Here is a 13,021-nt window from a genome sequence, read left to right as displayed (position 1 = left end):
GGGGCGGGGGATCAGAAAAAAAGCTAAAGCACACCTCCTGATCTGTTCGGTGGGAATGCGTGACAACTCGGGAGGACGAGTGGGGAAGTCTCCCCCTGGGCAGTCCAGGAAGGTTCCATTCGCCGGGTCACCGGAGTGCCTCCTCCAGAAAGAAGTGCACGTAGCGGAGATTATGCTGAACAGAGGGAAACTGAGTCAGCCCTGGAGCCATAAGGCAGCTGGTAAGAGGACACTTTTTCCTGGGTGGGAAGTACCAATAAGCAGGGCTCGTCATTTGTTAAGGAGAGGTTGGCAACTATGCCTAAGGACCAGGATTAAAGCCCAACTTTTTTTTTTTTTTTTTTTTTTTTTTTTGTCTTTTTGCCTTTTCTAGGGTCACTCCTACAGCATACGGAGGTTCTCAGGCTAGGGGTCAAATCCGAGCTGTTGCTGCCGGCCTACGCCAGAGCCACAGCAACGTGGGATCTGAGCCGCGTCTGTGACCTACACCACAGCTCATGGCAACGCCAGATTCCTAACCCACTGAGCAAGGCCAGGGATCAAACCCGCAACCTCATGGTTCCTAGTTGGATTCATTAACCACTGAGCCACAGTGGGAACTCCCAAGCCCAGCTTCTAATATTCAGATGATTGAAATTCTGTTGGGTGATCGTGCTAGAAGAGCCCCTTGAAATAAAGCAAGTCCTTGGGAACCGGTCAACTGACCCCGTGGTTGCTGCAGCCTCTGGCAGCAGCTTGCTTAGGTCCTAGCTGTGGGCGGAGTGGGCGGTAGTGGCCTCCAGACCTACTGAGGACTCTTGGGCTGAGACAGGACAGTTGAAAAGGGAAGGACGACCTCATTCTGTTCCAAAGCTAGTTTGTGGGTGACCAGACACCACTTAAGAGTTGTTTCTCCCCCAGCAGAACTAACATGGTGAGATGATGAGCTCAAGTTGAAAGACCCGTGAGTTTCTTCTAGCCCCAGGCCTGGCCTTGGGTGATGAGGTCCAGGAGGTGCCTGGTCCAGAGAGAGGCGTTGCCCTCACCGCTCAGGACCACAGGTCTTTGTTAAGGGCAGTGTCCTCAGCTGAGGTCAGAAACTGCTCCTGCCTTTTCCCCACAGGGTGGCCTGTGGAGTGGGGGTTCTGGACCTGAGACCTGTGCACACATGTCCCTGGATGAAGGTCAAGGCCTAGCCCTTTGAACTCGTCCTGGTGGGCCGGGCAGCAGGGGCAGTTCCTGTTGGTGGTGACAGAGGCCCTGCAAGGAGCCAGTCCCTCCCCTCGCCTCTGCCCCCCGGTACCACGGACCTCCTCCCTGTCCTGCCCTTTTGCTTCCTTCTGTCCAAATCAGCAGCTCTGGACCTGGACCACGCATTCAGGTCACCTGGAGAGCTTTTGAAAAACTCTTGGAGTTCCCATCGTGGCTCAGTGGTTAATGAACCCGGTTAGCATCCATGAGGACACGGATTCGATCCCTGGCCTCGCTCAGTGGGTTAAGATTTGGCATTGCTGTGGCTGTGGGGTAGGCTGGCAGTTGCAGCTCCAATTCGTCCGATTTGACCCCTAGCCTGGGAACCTTCATATTCCGCGGGTGCGGCCCTGAAAAAGACAAAAAAAAAAAAAAAAAAAAAACCAAAAACCAAAAAACAACACTCATAAGGCCCAGACCACCAACACCGTGTTCTTCAGAAGCTTCCCGGGTGATGCATGACCCAGTGGATGGGAGGTGGTGCCAGCCCAAGCCATCACACCGCGGGGACATGGACTGTGTGTGTGGTGAGGCAGGCCACTACCCACCAGGGGCCAGTTCATTTTGTCCCACGTGAGGGTCTTCCCCCGACCCCCACCTCCCCGCTGGGCTTCTTGGGTCATTCAGTTGTCAGGTCTGGAGGAATCTGAGGTGAAACTGTCCTGTGAACTTGCTCGAATTTGCTGTCATGTTTTTTACCAGGAAAAAAGGATCAGGATGCTTCCAGTGAAAGGCAAAGGCAGAGTCACAGGAGCACCCAGAGGAGGAATGTCCCAGGTCTGTGAGGCTGCCTTAGAGACAGCAGAGCCAGTTACAGGAGGGAATGTCCCGTTCAGGATGCACGTGATCAGCACCCACGGCGAGGAAGTCTCGCAACAGCAGATGGCCCACCCCACAGCCAGTGCAGAACCTCTTCCCTGGCCGACCGGGACTCTAGGAAGACGTGGGTCAGAAGAGCCTAGTTAACGCCACCCTTGGCACCCAGACCCCCCTCCTCCGGGTTGGACCACGAAGCTCTAGGAAGAAAGCCCCGGGACCAGCAAGAACCTGAGCAGTGGGGCTCCGGTTGATCGAATTCTGTGGTCCCACGTCTCCAAGTGGCTGGGGTTCAGGGGCCTACATGGACCAGGATGAGGCCAAATCCGAGAACTCAGGCAGTGGACGTCTTGGTCTGACTTTTCACACAGGAGAGGGATGCCTCTGACTGACAACTCTCTCAGCAATTCGAAATCTGTCTTGGGCTTGTCTCCAAAGACATCTTGGTCTCTCTAAAGCCAGTGACCATCCTTTTGACCTGCACTGTCACACCAGGGTGGTGTGACAGGGACCCTTTTAAGAACCGAGCATGCTTGTGTCCCTTCAATGGCAGATCTCAGGCTTCCTGGGCTGGCTTATTGTGCCTGTCCCCACTCATCCATCAGGCAGGCAATGGTTTGCCTGTACGGCATGATTTTTGATCCACGTCAGCAGAGACCACAACAAAATTAGCCACAGGCAACTAAGAGTGGCACCCAGAAACCTACATTTGAATGCTTCGAGTCTTAGTCTGTGTTTGGCTATGCCCGCAGCATGCGCAAGTTCCTGAGCTGGGGATCACAGCTGTGCCGTAGCAGCAACCCGAGCTGCTGCAGGGACACCAGGTCCTTAACCGACCACGCCACAAGAGAACTCCACCACTTGTTTTTTTAAGGAGAGGTTTCTGTGGAACTGGAGAGGGACTCTGGTTCCTTCCTGCTCACCTTTAATCCCGGCTGGCCATGGCAACCTGGACTTGCTCACAGGCGGGCTGCCCCATCGGCAGACAAGCTGGAGGAGAGGGTGGCTCACGCCACTTCACAGCCTTGAGGAAGATCTGCTTGACCGGGAAGTTAACGGACACTCCCCACCCGCTTCTACTGCAGAACGACTCAGGCAAGCAACCCTTGTTAACGGGTTTCCCGATAGCACTTTCCCAAGCCTCCAAAAGAACGTATGGGTTCAAGGACACGAGGATGGTTTACTTGGCAATTAGGTCTTAGAAGGGCAGCAGAACTAGCAAGTGGCCCACGCTGAGCCCAGATGGGGGAAGAGACCTTGTGGGAGCTGCATGCTGGCTGTCCTGAGGCCCCTCCGTGCCCACGGCCCAGGCACCAGCCTCCGTCCTTGGAGGTGGGGCTGCCTGCCCGAGCCTCCCGGGTCTTTTCACCAGCTGGACAGAACCTGCCGTGCGCGCAGCAGCGTCCTGCAGCACCACGAGGCAAGCAACCAACTCCTGAAGCCCACTCCTGCCTGAGGGAAAGCACACCGAGTCCTCTCTGCCTTTGAGGAAACATGTCAGCAGCACCGGCTTTGCTCCTTCTCCCCCGCCCCGACTCTGCCCGATCCTGACAGCACTGGCAGTCCCAAATCAACCCGCCAGCACCGGGCAGCTGCCAGTGCCGGGCAGCCACCGCCGCCCTCCTCTCAGGGTGCCCCTCCAACGGTGCGGAGCAGGAGGAGCAAAACCTCAGCACAGTACCGTGGGAAGGAAGATGGACTGCTGTCTTTGAAAAAGTCCCTTTCGGGAGGAAAGCTCGTCCAGTAAAATTTAAAATTTTTAATAACATTTAAATTATAAACCAAACGTTGGCAACCATATATAGACATGTTTGCTATGGACAGCTGACTGTGAGGTCATACTTTCAAACACAACTTAAGAATTAGTTTAAATAAATCAATGTCTTCTCAGAAATTGTATAATTTCTGTCGGTTTACAATCCATGATATGGAAAATTTCATGTTAAATAATTTACCAGCTACCCTAAAAGTAAGCTATAGAAAACTGAATCACTATTAGGATTGAGTAATAACAAGGCTTTAACGGCTCAGTGGTTCTTCCGAAGAGTATATATAAATCTTGAAAAGGTAACACTGTTAGTTGAGCTGTAAAATCCATAAAAATAACAGTTCTGCCACAGTGCACAGAGAAGTTTGTTCATTTTGTTTCCCCAATCCCCCCACCAAGCAGCTTTCAGGTCAGAAGTGGAAGACATAGAAAATCATACATCCTACATGAAGGAATGAAGACAGTGAGAAACAGAGTGTGTGCAAAAAAGAAACTTTACAATTCCACACTGCAACGTCACGTATGTCTACGAACAGGACTGGACTGCTTCCACGAATACTGGAGATCCCCTCGGCCTCCTCGTGCAGTGTCGTCTGGCAGGCTCAGAGCCAAGGTCGTGGCTTTCGCTGCAACAGGGAACGAGGTCTTCGGTCTGAGCCGGGGTGGCAGCGGGGCTGCGGAGGGCGCCTTGCTGAGGGAGGACACGATGCTCGTGTGCAGGGGTTTCCTGAACGCACGGGGACAGTCCCCACTTGACCTCTGCCTCGATGACTGGCTTTTCCACTCCGGCCATGCCGGTGCCCATCATCCTGACCACGGTCTGGAGCTGTCATCTTGCTGCGGGTCTCGCTGCTGACATGGAAGGAGGCACTGCCCAGTTTTCAGCCCTGGGGCCCTCACACTCCCATGGCCCTGGGACACGCTGTCGCTGTCCTGGCTCCAAGCGGCAGCCCGGGGCTCGGCTTCCTCTGCTGGCCCCTCTCGGGGCAACCCAACGGCCCAGGACTGCCCAATACCACTATTTTTAACACGAGTCCCTGCGTGTGCCAGGCTGGGTAGTGCTCCTGACTGGGCGGCGTGCCCTTGTGCTGTGTCCTCCTCTCCAGGCAGGCCCTGTGCTCCTCCGCCCTGGCCCCAGGACCAGACTAAGGGGACATCTAGGCTCCCTCCCTGCCTGGCTGTCAGTTTAAAGCTACAGACTGTGTAAACTTTTGTTTCCCTCGCCCAGCAAGGCTGCTCCCCCTCCTCTCCTCTCAGGAATGTCAGCGGTTCCTCAGAGCCGCCTGTGCCGCTGGCTGAGGCCACCTCTCTCCCCCAGGAGCTGCGGCTGTGGTCCTGGCCCCACAGATGGACGGCTCCATCTCCGGAAGTCAGGGCCGTGTGTGCTTAAATGCGAGACACAGTACGTTTCTGCCTTCCCCGGAGCTGGGGCATGGAGGCCCAAAACAGGAATACATCTCATTAATGGCATGGTTTTCGTCTAGCGTTCACTGCTGGGACCCAGCCTCCAGGCGGCGGGGCCAGGAGGGCGGCCACGGCAGGCCGCTTCCCAAGAACCCAGTTCACGGCACTCTGCGGGGTGCTCGGCCCCGGCTGCTCTCTGCGAGGCTGGGGCACAGCTAGAGGCGGTTGTCTCCATTGACCCGAGTCCTTCGTGGGGCCCTGGATGGAAAGGAAGACTGTCCTTAGCGGCAGCAGCGGGCCCTGCGGCCAGCTGGGGGAGCCCCCGGACAGACGAAAGGGAGGTGCCGCCAGAGGGGGTCCAGACACTCCTTCCCGCCTCTCGGGCCCCTGCGTGCTCCAAGCCGGGCACTGGCCTCTCCACCCGCTCCTCACCTTCGCTCCCGACTGTCAAAATGGTCTGCGAGATGCTCCTGGGAGATGCGGAAGTCCTCAAACGGCTGCTGGTAGCGGGCTTCGAAGGAGCCCTCCCGGGCCCGGCCGTGTGCCGGCTGGCCAGAGATGTCGTAGCCCCGCTCCCGCAGGGACGTCCCCCCAAAGGGACTGAGGTCGCTGTTCTCCTGCTTCAACAGGGGCAGATGCACAGGGGTCGGCAGCTGCCCGGCCCCCGGAGCCCTGGGCCCGGCGCTCGCCCCGCCCGGCCAGTTACCTTGACGGGGAAAATGTCGAGCTTGATGAGCAGGGAGGCCAACTCCAGGTCCTCGCTGTAGTTGTTCTTCAAAGGCACCGCTCTGTATCCTGGGAGGAGGCCTGGCCCTCAGACCACGGGGAAGGCGGGCGAGGGCCCCCACCCCCAAGCCAGACTGGGGAGAACGACCCCCAGGAGGGGCTCTTACCCGTCTTCAGTCCCTTCACCGGGAAGGTGGCCTGAGCCAGGAAGTTCTGGTCGCTAAACATGTCTTCTTCATACACCACAAAGCGCAGGAAGGCAAATTCGGGGTTACTGATCTGGAAGTGGAAGAGCTTGGCCGGCCACACGGGGTTCAGTCCGTTGTCCACTGTGAAAGCAAAGGCAGAAGGCCTCAGGCCACCGCTAGGAGGGAACAGGGTCATGGGCGTGAGGGGCCTTTCGCACCCTGAGGGGGAGGCTCACCCACAAACTCTGTCTTCTGCTTGATGCTGTCATACTCTGCTCCGGCCACCTCAATCTCCACAAAAGGACACACAATGCCTCGGCCATTCTTCGGCAGATGCCGGGCCCCCAGCACCTGCAAGGCAGGCAAAGACTGGCTGGGACAGTCCTTCGGCCTCCCCCGGGGCCCGGCTGTGCAGTGGAGCAGTGCGCCCTCTGCTGGGCCCCAAGGACACTGCCCGTTAAGTCTTTCAAATCAGCAGGGCCCTAAGAGCCTCTGCGGCAAAAATTCAAGTTTTAGCTTTCACCACAAATTTCAAGTGAGCTTTTGCAATCTATTTCACATGAGATCCATGTATATTTTAACACAGAAAATTTAAATTATTTCCCCCAGGACAAAAAATGGAAATCTCTTCTCTGGGAAAACAAACATGTTCACCCTACACGATCCTCACTCCCCTCCGGCCCCTTCACCCTGAGCCCTGCAGCACCAAGCTGTCCACATCACAGCTTCTCACCAGGGTCATGGCAGCGCTCAGATGCTACACAGCCCTGGGGCTTCGGTGGGGGTCAGTCATTCTTACCCACGCCCCATCCTAGGCAGTGCCATCTGGCTTGTTCCTAGCTCCCCACTGGTACCAGCTTCCTGCCCGTCTCCTGCCTACCCCTGCCAGGCTACTGTGGCTTGGCCTTCCCGGACAGCCTGACTCCTTAGTGCCAAGAACTTGCCACATTTAGTCTGGCTGCCCCAGCCTGTGCCGCTCAGAACCCAGGATGCTTGTCACTCCTCAGAGGACAGTGACAACCTCCTCAGGCTCAAGGGCAGCCCAGTGCCCCCTCCTTCATTAACTCACACCCCAGCCTTGAGGCCTGAAACGAACGAACCCCAGCAGTGTCCCCTGCTCACCTCAACACAGATGGCGCACGGCTCCAGCCCGCGGAGGCTGCTCTTGTCGAAGGGGTCGAAGGCCTCGTCCCTCATGGTGCTTGGCTGCAGCACGTAGCCGCAGTGCCCGCCGGCCATGAAGAGAGCCTGGTTCATCTGCATCGGCTTGTCTGCAAGAGTCGGGTTACAGGGTGGACTCCAGCCCACCTGCCCCCCAGGGCCCCCACCCCTCGGGCCACCTCCTCACCTGGGGTCTGGAAGTTGAGGGCCACCAGCTGACTGCCACAGATCCACATGGGCAAGGGGTCATAATTGGAGGAGTCCAGCCGCTGGCCCTTGGGGTAGATGCGCGACAGCTGCAGCCGGTTGTACTGGAGGAACTTCTTGCCTTTGGCCTTGTTCACATACTTCTCAGCCTTGGTTTCCGGGAAGGACGACATGTCCCGGTAGCAGGCGCGTTCTGTGCCGATCTCTGCGCCAAAGAGGGAGAGGGCTTACGGGGCCCGTCCTCCCAGGTGCTGCTGGGGCTGCACCCGCACCCCACCTGGGCCAGAGCCTTACTCTCTTCATCGAAGGGAACAGGCCGGCAGTAGACGACGAGCTCAGAAAGCTCCAAGGCGATTTTCTTCCTCCGCTCCATCATCTTCCCCTCTGTGAGCTGATGACACACAGGCCCTGAGCCAGGCGGGAGACCTCCCCCCACCCCCCGGGAAAGGGGAGCCCCAGGTGCCCTGGGCACACCCACCTGCCCCTTCCAGACCCCATTCCCTGTCCTCAGTCACATCTCAGAACTGTCCCCTCTCTTCCTGCCCCCCGAGGACACATGCCCTGCCAGACTTAAGAGGGCACACCTGTGCTCCAGTAACACCCCAGGGTCCTGGCTGACTGTACCCCCAGCCATGCTCTGTGGCCACTTAGTACCCAGCCTCTCTGAGGAACAAAGGTTGCCTCCTGGTTTTCTTGTGACTTCACTGGGGACTCGGGTTTGGTCTTCTGTGTCCTAAGAACCTTCCTTCCACCTCTCCTGGCCCAGAAGCTCACCCTCAGTTCCCCTCACTCAACACAACCACCTGCTGGCCACAGCCAGACTTCAGCTTGGGAAGCCCACTCCTAAGTGCCCCCGGAAGGCCCATTTCCTTCCAGACGGGGGGACTCATTCTCCGACTCTTCCTTCCTTCCCAGACCCCAGGATCCATCCCTGCAACCACTTCCTCCTTCCAGGCTCCGCTCTTGACAAAATCCTTAGCACCCACCCCTCTTGGCCAAGCTTGAGCTGTCCTTGTCCCAAAGCAGCCCCAGGTGTGTACTGTAGTCCGAGCACCCGACCCCAAATGACAGGGGTGGCATCAAACAGGCACTCCCGCAGGCTGGCGCCTCCCCCTCAACCCCAGGCTCAGTGGACGAGCCTCCCTGCTCCCGAGGCTGCGCCCTGGCCTCCCACACTCTGTGATGCCCGCCCAGCCACTGCCTACACGGCTGCTGCCAAATCCCACGGGCGCTCTCAGGCTCTGCTCCGCAGCCCTCAACACATCAGACCCTGTGCCTCGCCGGCCCACCCTTCCCAGCCCCTCGTTCTCCACACCCACGTCCTCCAACGTCACGCCCTGTTCCTGTCCCACACCACGTTGCCCCTAAGCCCTGGGCACCCACTCCGGCTTCCAGCCCAGATTCATCCTCCACCTCTGCCCCTGTCATCTAACTGCCCGCTAAGCAGAGCCACCTGAGTGTCCCATGGGTGCCTCCAACTCAACACATCCTCAGCCTGCCACACCGCCAACCAGGCGTGAGTTTCCTCTGCTCCCAGCCTGGCGCAGGGGCTGCACACCCCAGGCTCCTGTGGTCTGAGGGCCACCAGCAGGCTCTCACCCTGGCATCCGCGGTCTGGGCCACCTCTCGGATCTTTTTCACCCAGTCCTGCAGCTCCTCCTGTGAGTCAGCAGCCACATCCAAGGACCAATGTGCCACCGACGCCATGCTGATGGAGAAGACGAAGAGCCTGTTGTTCTTGCCCTCAGGACGGATGGCTGGGAGGGAGAGAAGAGCAGAGCTGAGGACACATGTGCCTGGGTCCCACCCCACACCCCGGGCACTGGCTCCAATGAATTCTCTCCCCCCATGGGGAGGGGGTGCCGTCTGCCAGGCCCCTTTCACAACCGAGAATGGCTGCATCCCAGCACTAAGTCCCTGCCACCCTGACCACGTGCTGTGCCCCTCCCCACCCTGCTTCCAAGCCTGTGTCCCACCCCGGGACCCGCCGTCAGGTGGGACAGTCATCCACAGTGCCTGCAAGGGACGAGCAGGCAGGGGCCACAGCCAGGGGTGACAGAGGGAGCGGTGGTACCCAGGGATGGGGAGATCTCAGAATGAGAGCGGCCTCTGGGGGTCTGGCCTTCGTCCCTTTCCCTCAGGGCAGGAAGAGAGCCACCAGGGGCCTGACCCCAAGGGGCAGTGCACAAGAGAGCGAGCCGGGGGCTCACCTATCTGACAGGCTGGCACATCCAAGACCCCCCGCAGCAAGTCCCCCAGGGGGCTGTTCTCGTCCAAGTGCTGTGGGAGGCAAAGCAAGAGAGTCAGCCAGTCTGCTGTACACATGTGGGAGGGGCGTCTGTGCGTGTGAAACACACACCTGACACGGGTACGTGCGACCAAGGCTCCACGGGGCCTGAAGGGACCACCTACGAGGGGGCTGTGCGCACAGGCACCCCGATGCCACGTGTGCCGGGGATCTGCCCCACCCACACGGCTCTGCTCTCACCTCCCTCTCGGGCTCCAGGGCCGCAGGGCTGACCATCTCTTCCACGTAGTTGGACGGAAACCACAGCTGCTTCTTCCCACCATAGTCCCCCCGCCACCTGTGGAAGCCATAAAGGTGCTGACCCCCAGCCACCACCCCAAACTCCCGCGCAGGCCCATGGGCACCCAGGACCCCCGCCAGCACCAAGGCTCTCAACCCGGGGCCACCTCACCAGCCTCCCTCCTGCTTCTCCACGTTCTGGATGATGGCGCTCTTGGTGAAGGTCAGCTCGTCATCTCTCTGGGCCTTGTAGTCGAAGAGCGCTTTGACGGCACACTGCGGGGAGAGGCGCGCTGAGCACGGCGGACAGGCCCTCCCTGCTCCACCTGCGCACACGCGTGTGCCTGGGCTCGGCTGTCACTGCCGGAAACCCGCCCTCGTTGCAGTCCTGGCCCTGGGCCTGCGGGAAGCTCCATGGGGTCTGGGTGGAACCCTGAAGCCCCTGCCCCGGGCGTCAGGCTGGGAGGCTGGGAAGGGAGCGTCTGTGGGTGCTGAGTGCCTCCCCTGAGACCAGGGGACCTTGGGGTGTGGCTGGGACCCCGCCATTCCTCCTCTGCCAAGTAGGCAAGAGACTCCCGCAGGCTCCCGGGCTGCCGAGGAAAGGGGGTGAGGGCAGAACACAGCTCCTCGTCCCTCAGAAGAAAAGGCGAAGCGAGGAAGGTCCTGTCTGACAGACCCCCCCCTGGAGGTGTGGGGGCGGAGCGGCAAAAAATGACGTCTTCTGGCCAGCGTGCCCCCACCCTGTCCTGCTGCCGGCCCAGGAGGAAAGGGGGCTCACCCCAGGGGCAGTCGGGAAGAGTCAGGGCTGACCCCCAGGGACAAGGCCTGGGAGGGGTCAGCCCTGGGAGAGCTGCGGTTGCGCATCAACCGCATACCTCTCACCACCGCTCAGGCCTCGGAAAACCACAAACACCACTTCTCCACAAAGACCACAGGCGGCCCTGAGCAGAGAAATGCAATCCCCGAGCAGCTGGGGACCCTCCCCAGCTTCCTGTGCCCAGAGCACTAGGCTGTACCTTGAAAGTCGGCATAGGGTTGGCCTCCACGTAGAAGCCAGGGTTGCGGCCCTCATACAGGGCCCCGTAGTCAGGCTCCTGGAAACAGGACAGGACAGAGGACATTAACACCCAGCGAGGAAAGCTGGCTTCCTCACGAGACCCGTCGAGTCCGCCCCCACCGCTGACACCTGGTCCACTGGGCTGCCCCAACCTCACGCCTCAGCCCCTCTTTCCACATTCTCACCTCACTGCCCAGCCCACAGCCCAGCTCCTGAAGACCTGCCCTGCAGGCGAGGCGCACGGCATAGCCATGCAGGCGCCAGGACCCCCACCGCCACCCCAAGTGCTCCCAGCACACACCTCTCACCTCCCAGCCCCAGCGGGCGGCAGCCCTCTCCGTGGCCTTGTTGGCCACCTGGGCCCACTCGGACCAGAGTCTCCAGTGGACATACCTCCCACTCTGGACGCCTGCCTTCTCCCCGTGGCCACGACCCTGCCTTCTTTCCTCAGTGGTCTTCCACTGGGGCTCTGCCCGCCTCGACCACATCTCTGCGTGGAGCCTGTGCTCCCCGGCCTGGGCTCTCCCTGTGAGAGTGTGAAGACCTCCCTACCTGGCCCACTGTGGACACTCTAACTGAATGCCTGTCTCCACCTCTTCACTCCTAACTCATGCCTGTCCTGTGGACACCACCCAGAGACCACTCCCTCCTGGACACCTCCTGGCACCCTGTGTGCCCCCAGCTGGGCGAGCTAGCCCTCCCACAAGCTGCTGAAATGCCCTGGGCCTCTCCACTGCATCCATCCAATCACCCAAGGACCCTTAGGTGCACCCTGCCCGGCAGCAAGCCTGAGAATTTCTGGAGGACCACACAGGTCTCTCCGCGGCCTGCCAGGCACCCCCCCCCCCGCCACTGCCCCCAGCCACCAGGTCCTCACAGCTGTGCCGATCTTCTCCAATGCCTCCTCGTTGATGGGATAGCGCAGCTTCATCTTGCGGTACAGCGGGTGCTTCTCATAGTAGCTGACAAGATCCACGAGGCTGTCAAACTCCGAGTTGCCCAGCATCACAGTCTGGCCCTCCTGCTGGACACGGCAATGCTTGATCTTGCCCTCAGCCCTTGACAGAGACACAGCAGTCACACAGGGTCAGGACAGCTGGGACCAGGCGTGCTGGCACCACCCCCGGGGTCCCAGGGCGCCCCCTCACCGGAAGGAGATGGCGTAGGAGTTGGGCTCATTGCGTTTCCGCACCAGGAAGGCCCCGTCCCGGGGCACGCGCATCAGCATGTGCTCGGCCTGCGCTCTGGTCAGGCTCGCGTGGTACCACCTGTGGACGCCGGAGTCAGCCCTGGCCCCGCCCCCACCCACTCCCGGCCCCGCCCCGGCCCCGCCCTCACTCTTTGCTCTCGTGGGCGTTGGTCTGCGGGACCGGCTCAGAGAGGCGCATCTCAAACTCGTTGCAGCGCAGGGGCACCTGCTGGTAGTGTGTGATGAGGTCGTAGAGTGAGTCGAAGACGAGGTTGTCTGTCAGGAAGAACTTGGGGGTCCCAGCGTCCTGCCGGGAGTGGATCCGGCAGTGCTGGACTTTCCCGTTCCGCCTGAGGGGGACAGGGAGGCAGTGAGCAGCAGGCCGGCCCGACCACCCTCCACTCGCTGCGAGGCGCCCCGTCTCGGGGAGAAAGGCGAGCCCCACAGGGTCTTCACGTTGAGGAAGCCTGTGCGCCCACGGGCACCTGTGCCACGCTGCAGGGTGGCTGTTCCCAGGGGCGCCCTCTCCACATGTGCAGGCGCAGGGAGGCTTACCAGAAGGAGAGGGTGTAGTCACCCACGAAGGTCTCACTCTCGCGCACGAGGAAGGAGCCGTCCGGGGCTCCGGTCTCGATGCAGTACTCTGTGAGCAGGCGCTCGGCGATGTGCCGGCCGTCCCGCCCCGCCCCGAGCTTCCCGTGGAACCACTTCTCATTGGAATGCAGCTCTGTGCTGCTGCTCGCCTGCA

At 60.0% G+C, this 13,021-nt stretch overlaps 2 protein-coding genes across 15 annotated transcripts in view; one reads left to right on the top strand and one right to left on the bottom strand.

Moving 5' to 3' along the window:
- ZHX3 (zinc fingers and homeoboxes 3) overlaps positions 1-3,940 on the top strand; it is a 119,319-nt gene extending 115,379 nt beyond the window's left edge. Inside the window, exons 5-6 of the transcript XR_014831737.1 lie at positions 16-221; positions 1,933-3,940. The gene's annotated coding sequence lies outside the window, so the exon portion shown is untranslated. The remainder of the gene's footprint in view (positions 1-15; positions 222-1,932) is intronic.
- The window catches only part of PLCG1 (phospholipase C gamma 1), a 34,631-nt gene continuing 25,400 nt past the window's right edge, over positions 3,791-13,021 (bottom strand). For 7 of the 14 annotated variants that reach the window (XM_085003940.1, XM_021078388.2, XM_085003945.1 and 4 more), the window contains 17 exons: positions 12,829-13,016; positions 12,423-12,623; positions 12,233-12,352; positions 11,962-12,142; positions 11,044-11,121; positions 10,200-10,303; positions 9,989-10,085; positions 9,711-9,780; positions 9,100-9,257; positions 7,795-7,891; positions 7,481-7,705; positions 7,255-7,403; positions 6,369-6,483; positions 6,112-6,273; positions 5,925-6,013; positions 5,651-5,838; positions 3,791-5,476 (listed from right to left, as the gene is read on the bottom strand). In XM_085003940.1, coding sequence (XP_084860066.1) covers positions 5,434-5,476; positions 5,651-5,838; positions 5,925-6,013; positions 6,112-6,273; positions 6,369-6,483; positions 7,255-7,403; positions 7,481-7,705; positions 7,795-7,891; positions 9,100-9,257; positions 9,711-9,780; positions 9,989-10,085; positions 10,200-10,303; positions 11,044-11,121; positions 11,962-12,142; positions 12,233-12,352; positions 12,423-12,623; positions 12,829-13,016 — 2,265 coding nt within the window. In that variant the 3' untranslated portion in view covers positions 3,791-5,433. The remainder of the gene's footprint in view (positions 5,477-5,650; positions 5,839-5,924; positions 6,014-6,111; positions 6,274-6,368; positions 6,484-7,254; positions 7,404-7,480; positions 7,706-7,794; positions 7,892-9,099; positions 9,258-9,710; positions 9,781-9,988; positions 10,086-10,199; positions 10,304-11,043; positions 11,122-11,961; positions 12,143-12,232; positions 12,353-12,422; positions 12,624-12,828; positions 13,017-13,021) is intronic. The other 7 variants (XM_085003941.1, XM_021078389.2, XM_085003948.1 and 4 more) reach the window with 1 other exon arrangement.

This window comes from Sus scrofa, chromosome 17 (genome assembly GCF_054392235.1).
Source record: "Sus scrofa isolate SSC_HxYL_T2T_F1_AM1 chromosome 17, Sscrofa_HxYL_maternal_Yorkshire_Landrace_v2.0, whole genome shotgun sequence".
NCBI lineage: Eukaryota > Metazoa > Chordata > Mammalia > Artiodactyla > Suidae > Sus > Sus scrofa.
The sequence above is the reverse complement of the archived record's forward strand: the minus strand, read 5'-3'. Positions and strand labels throughout refer to the sequence as shown.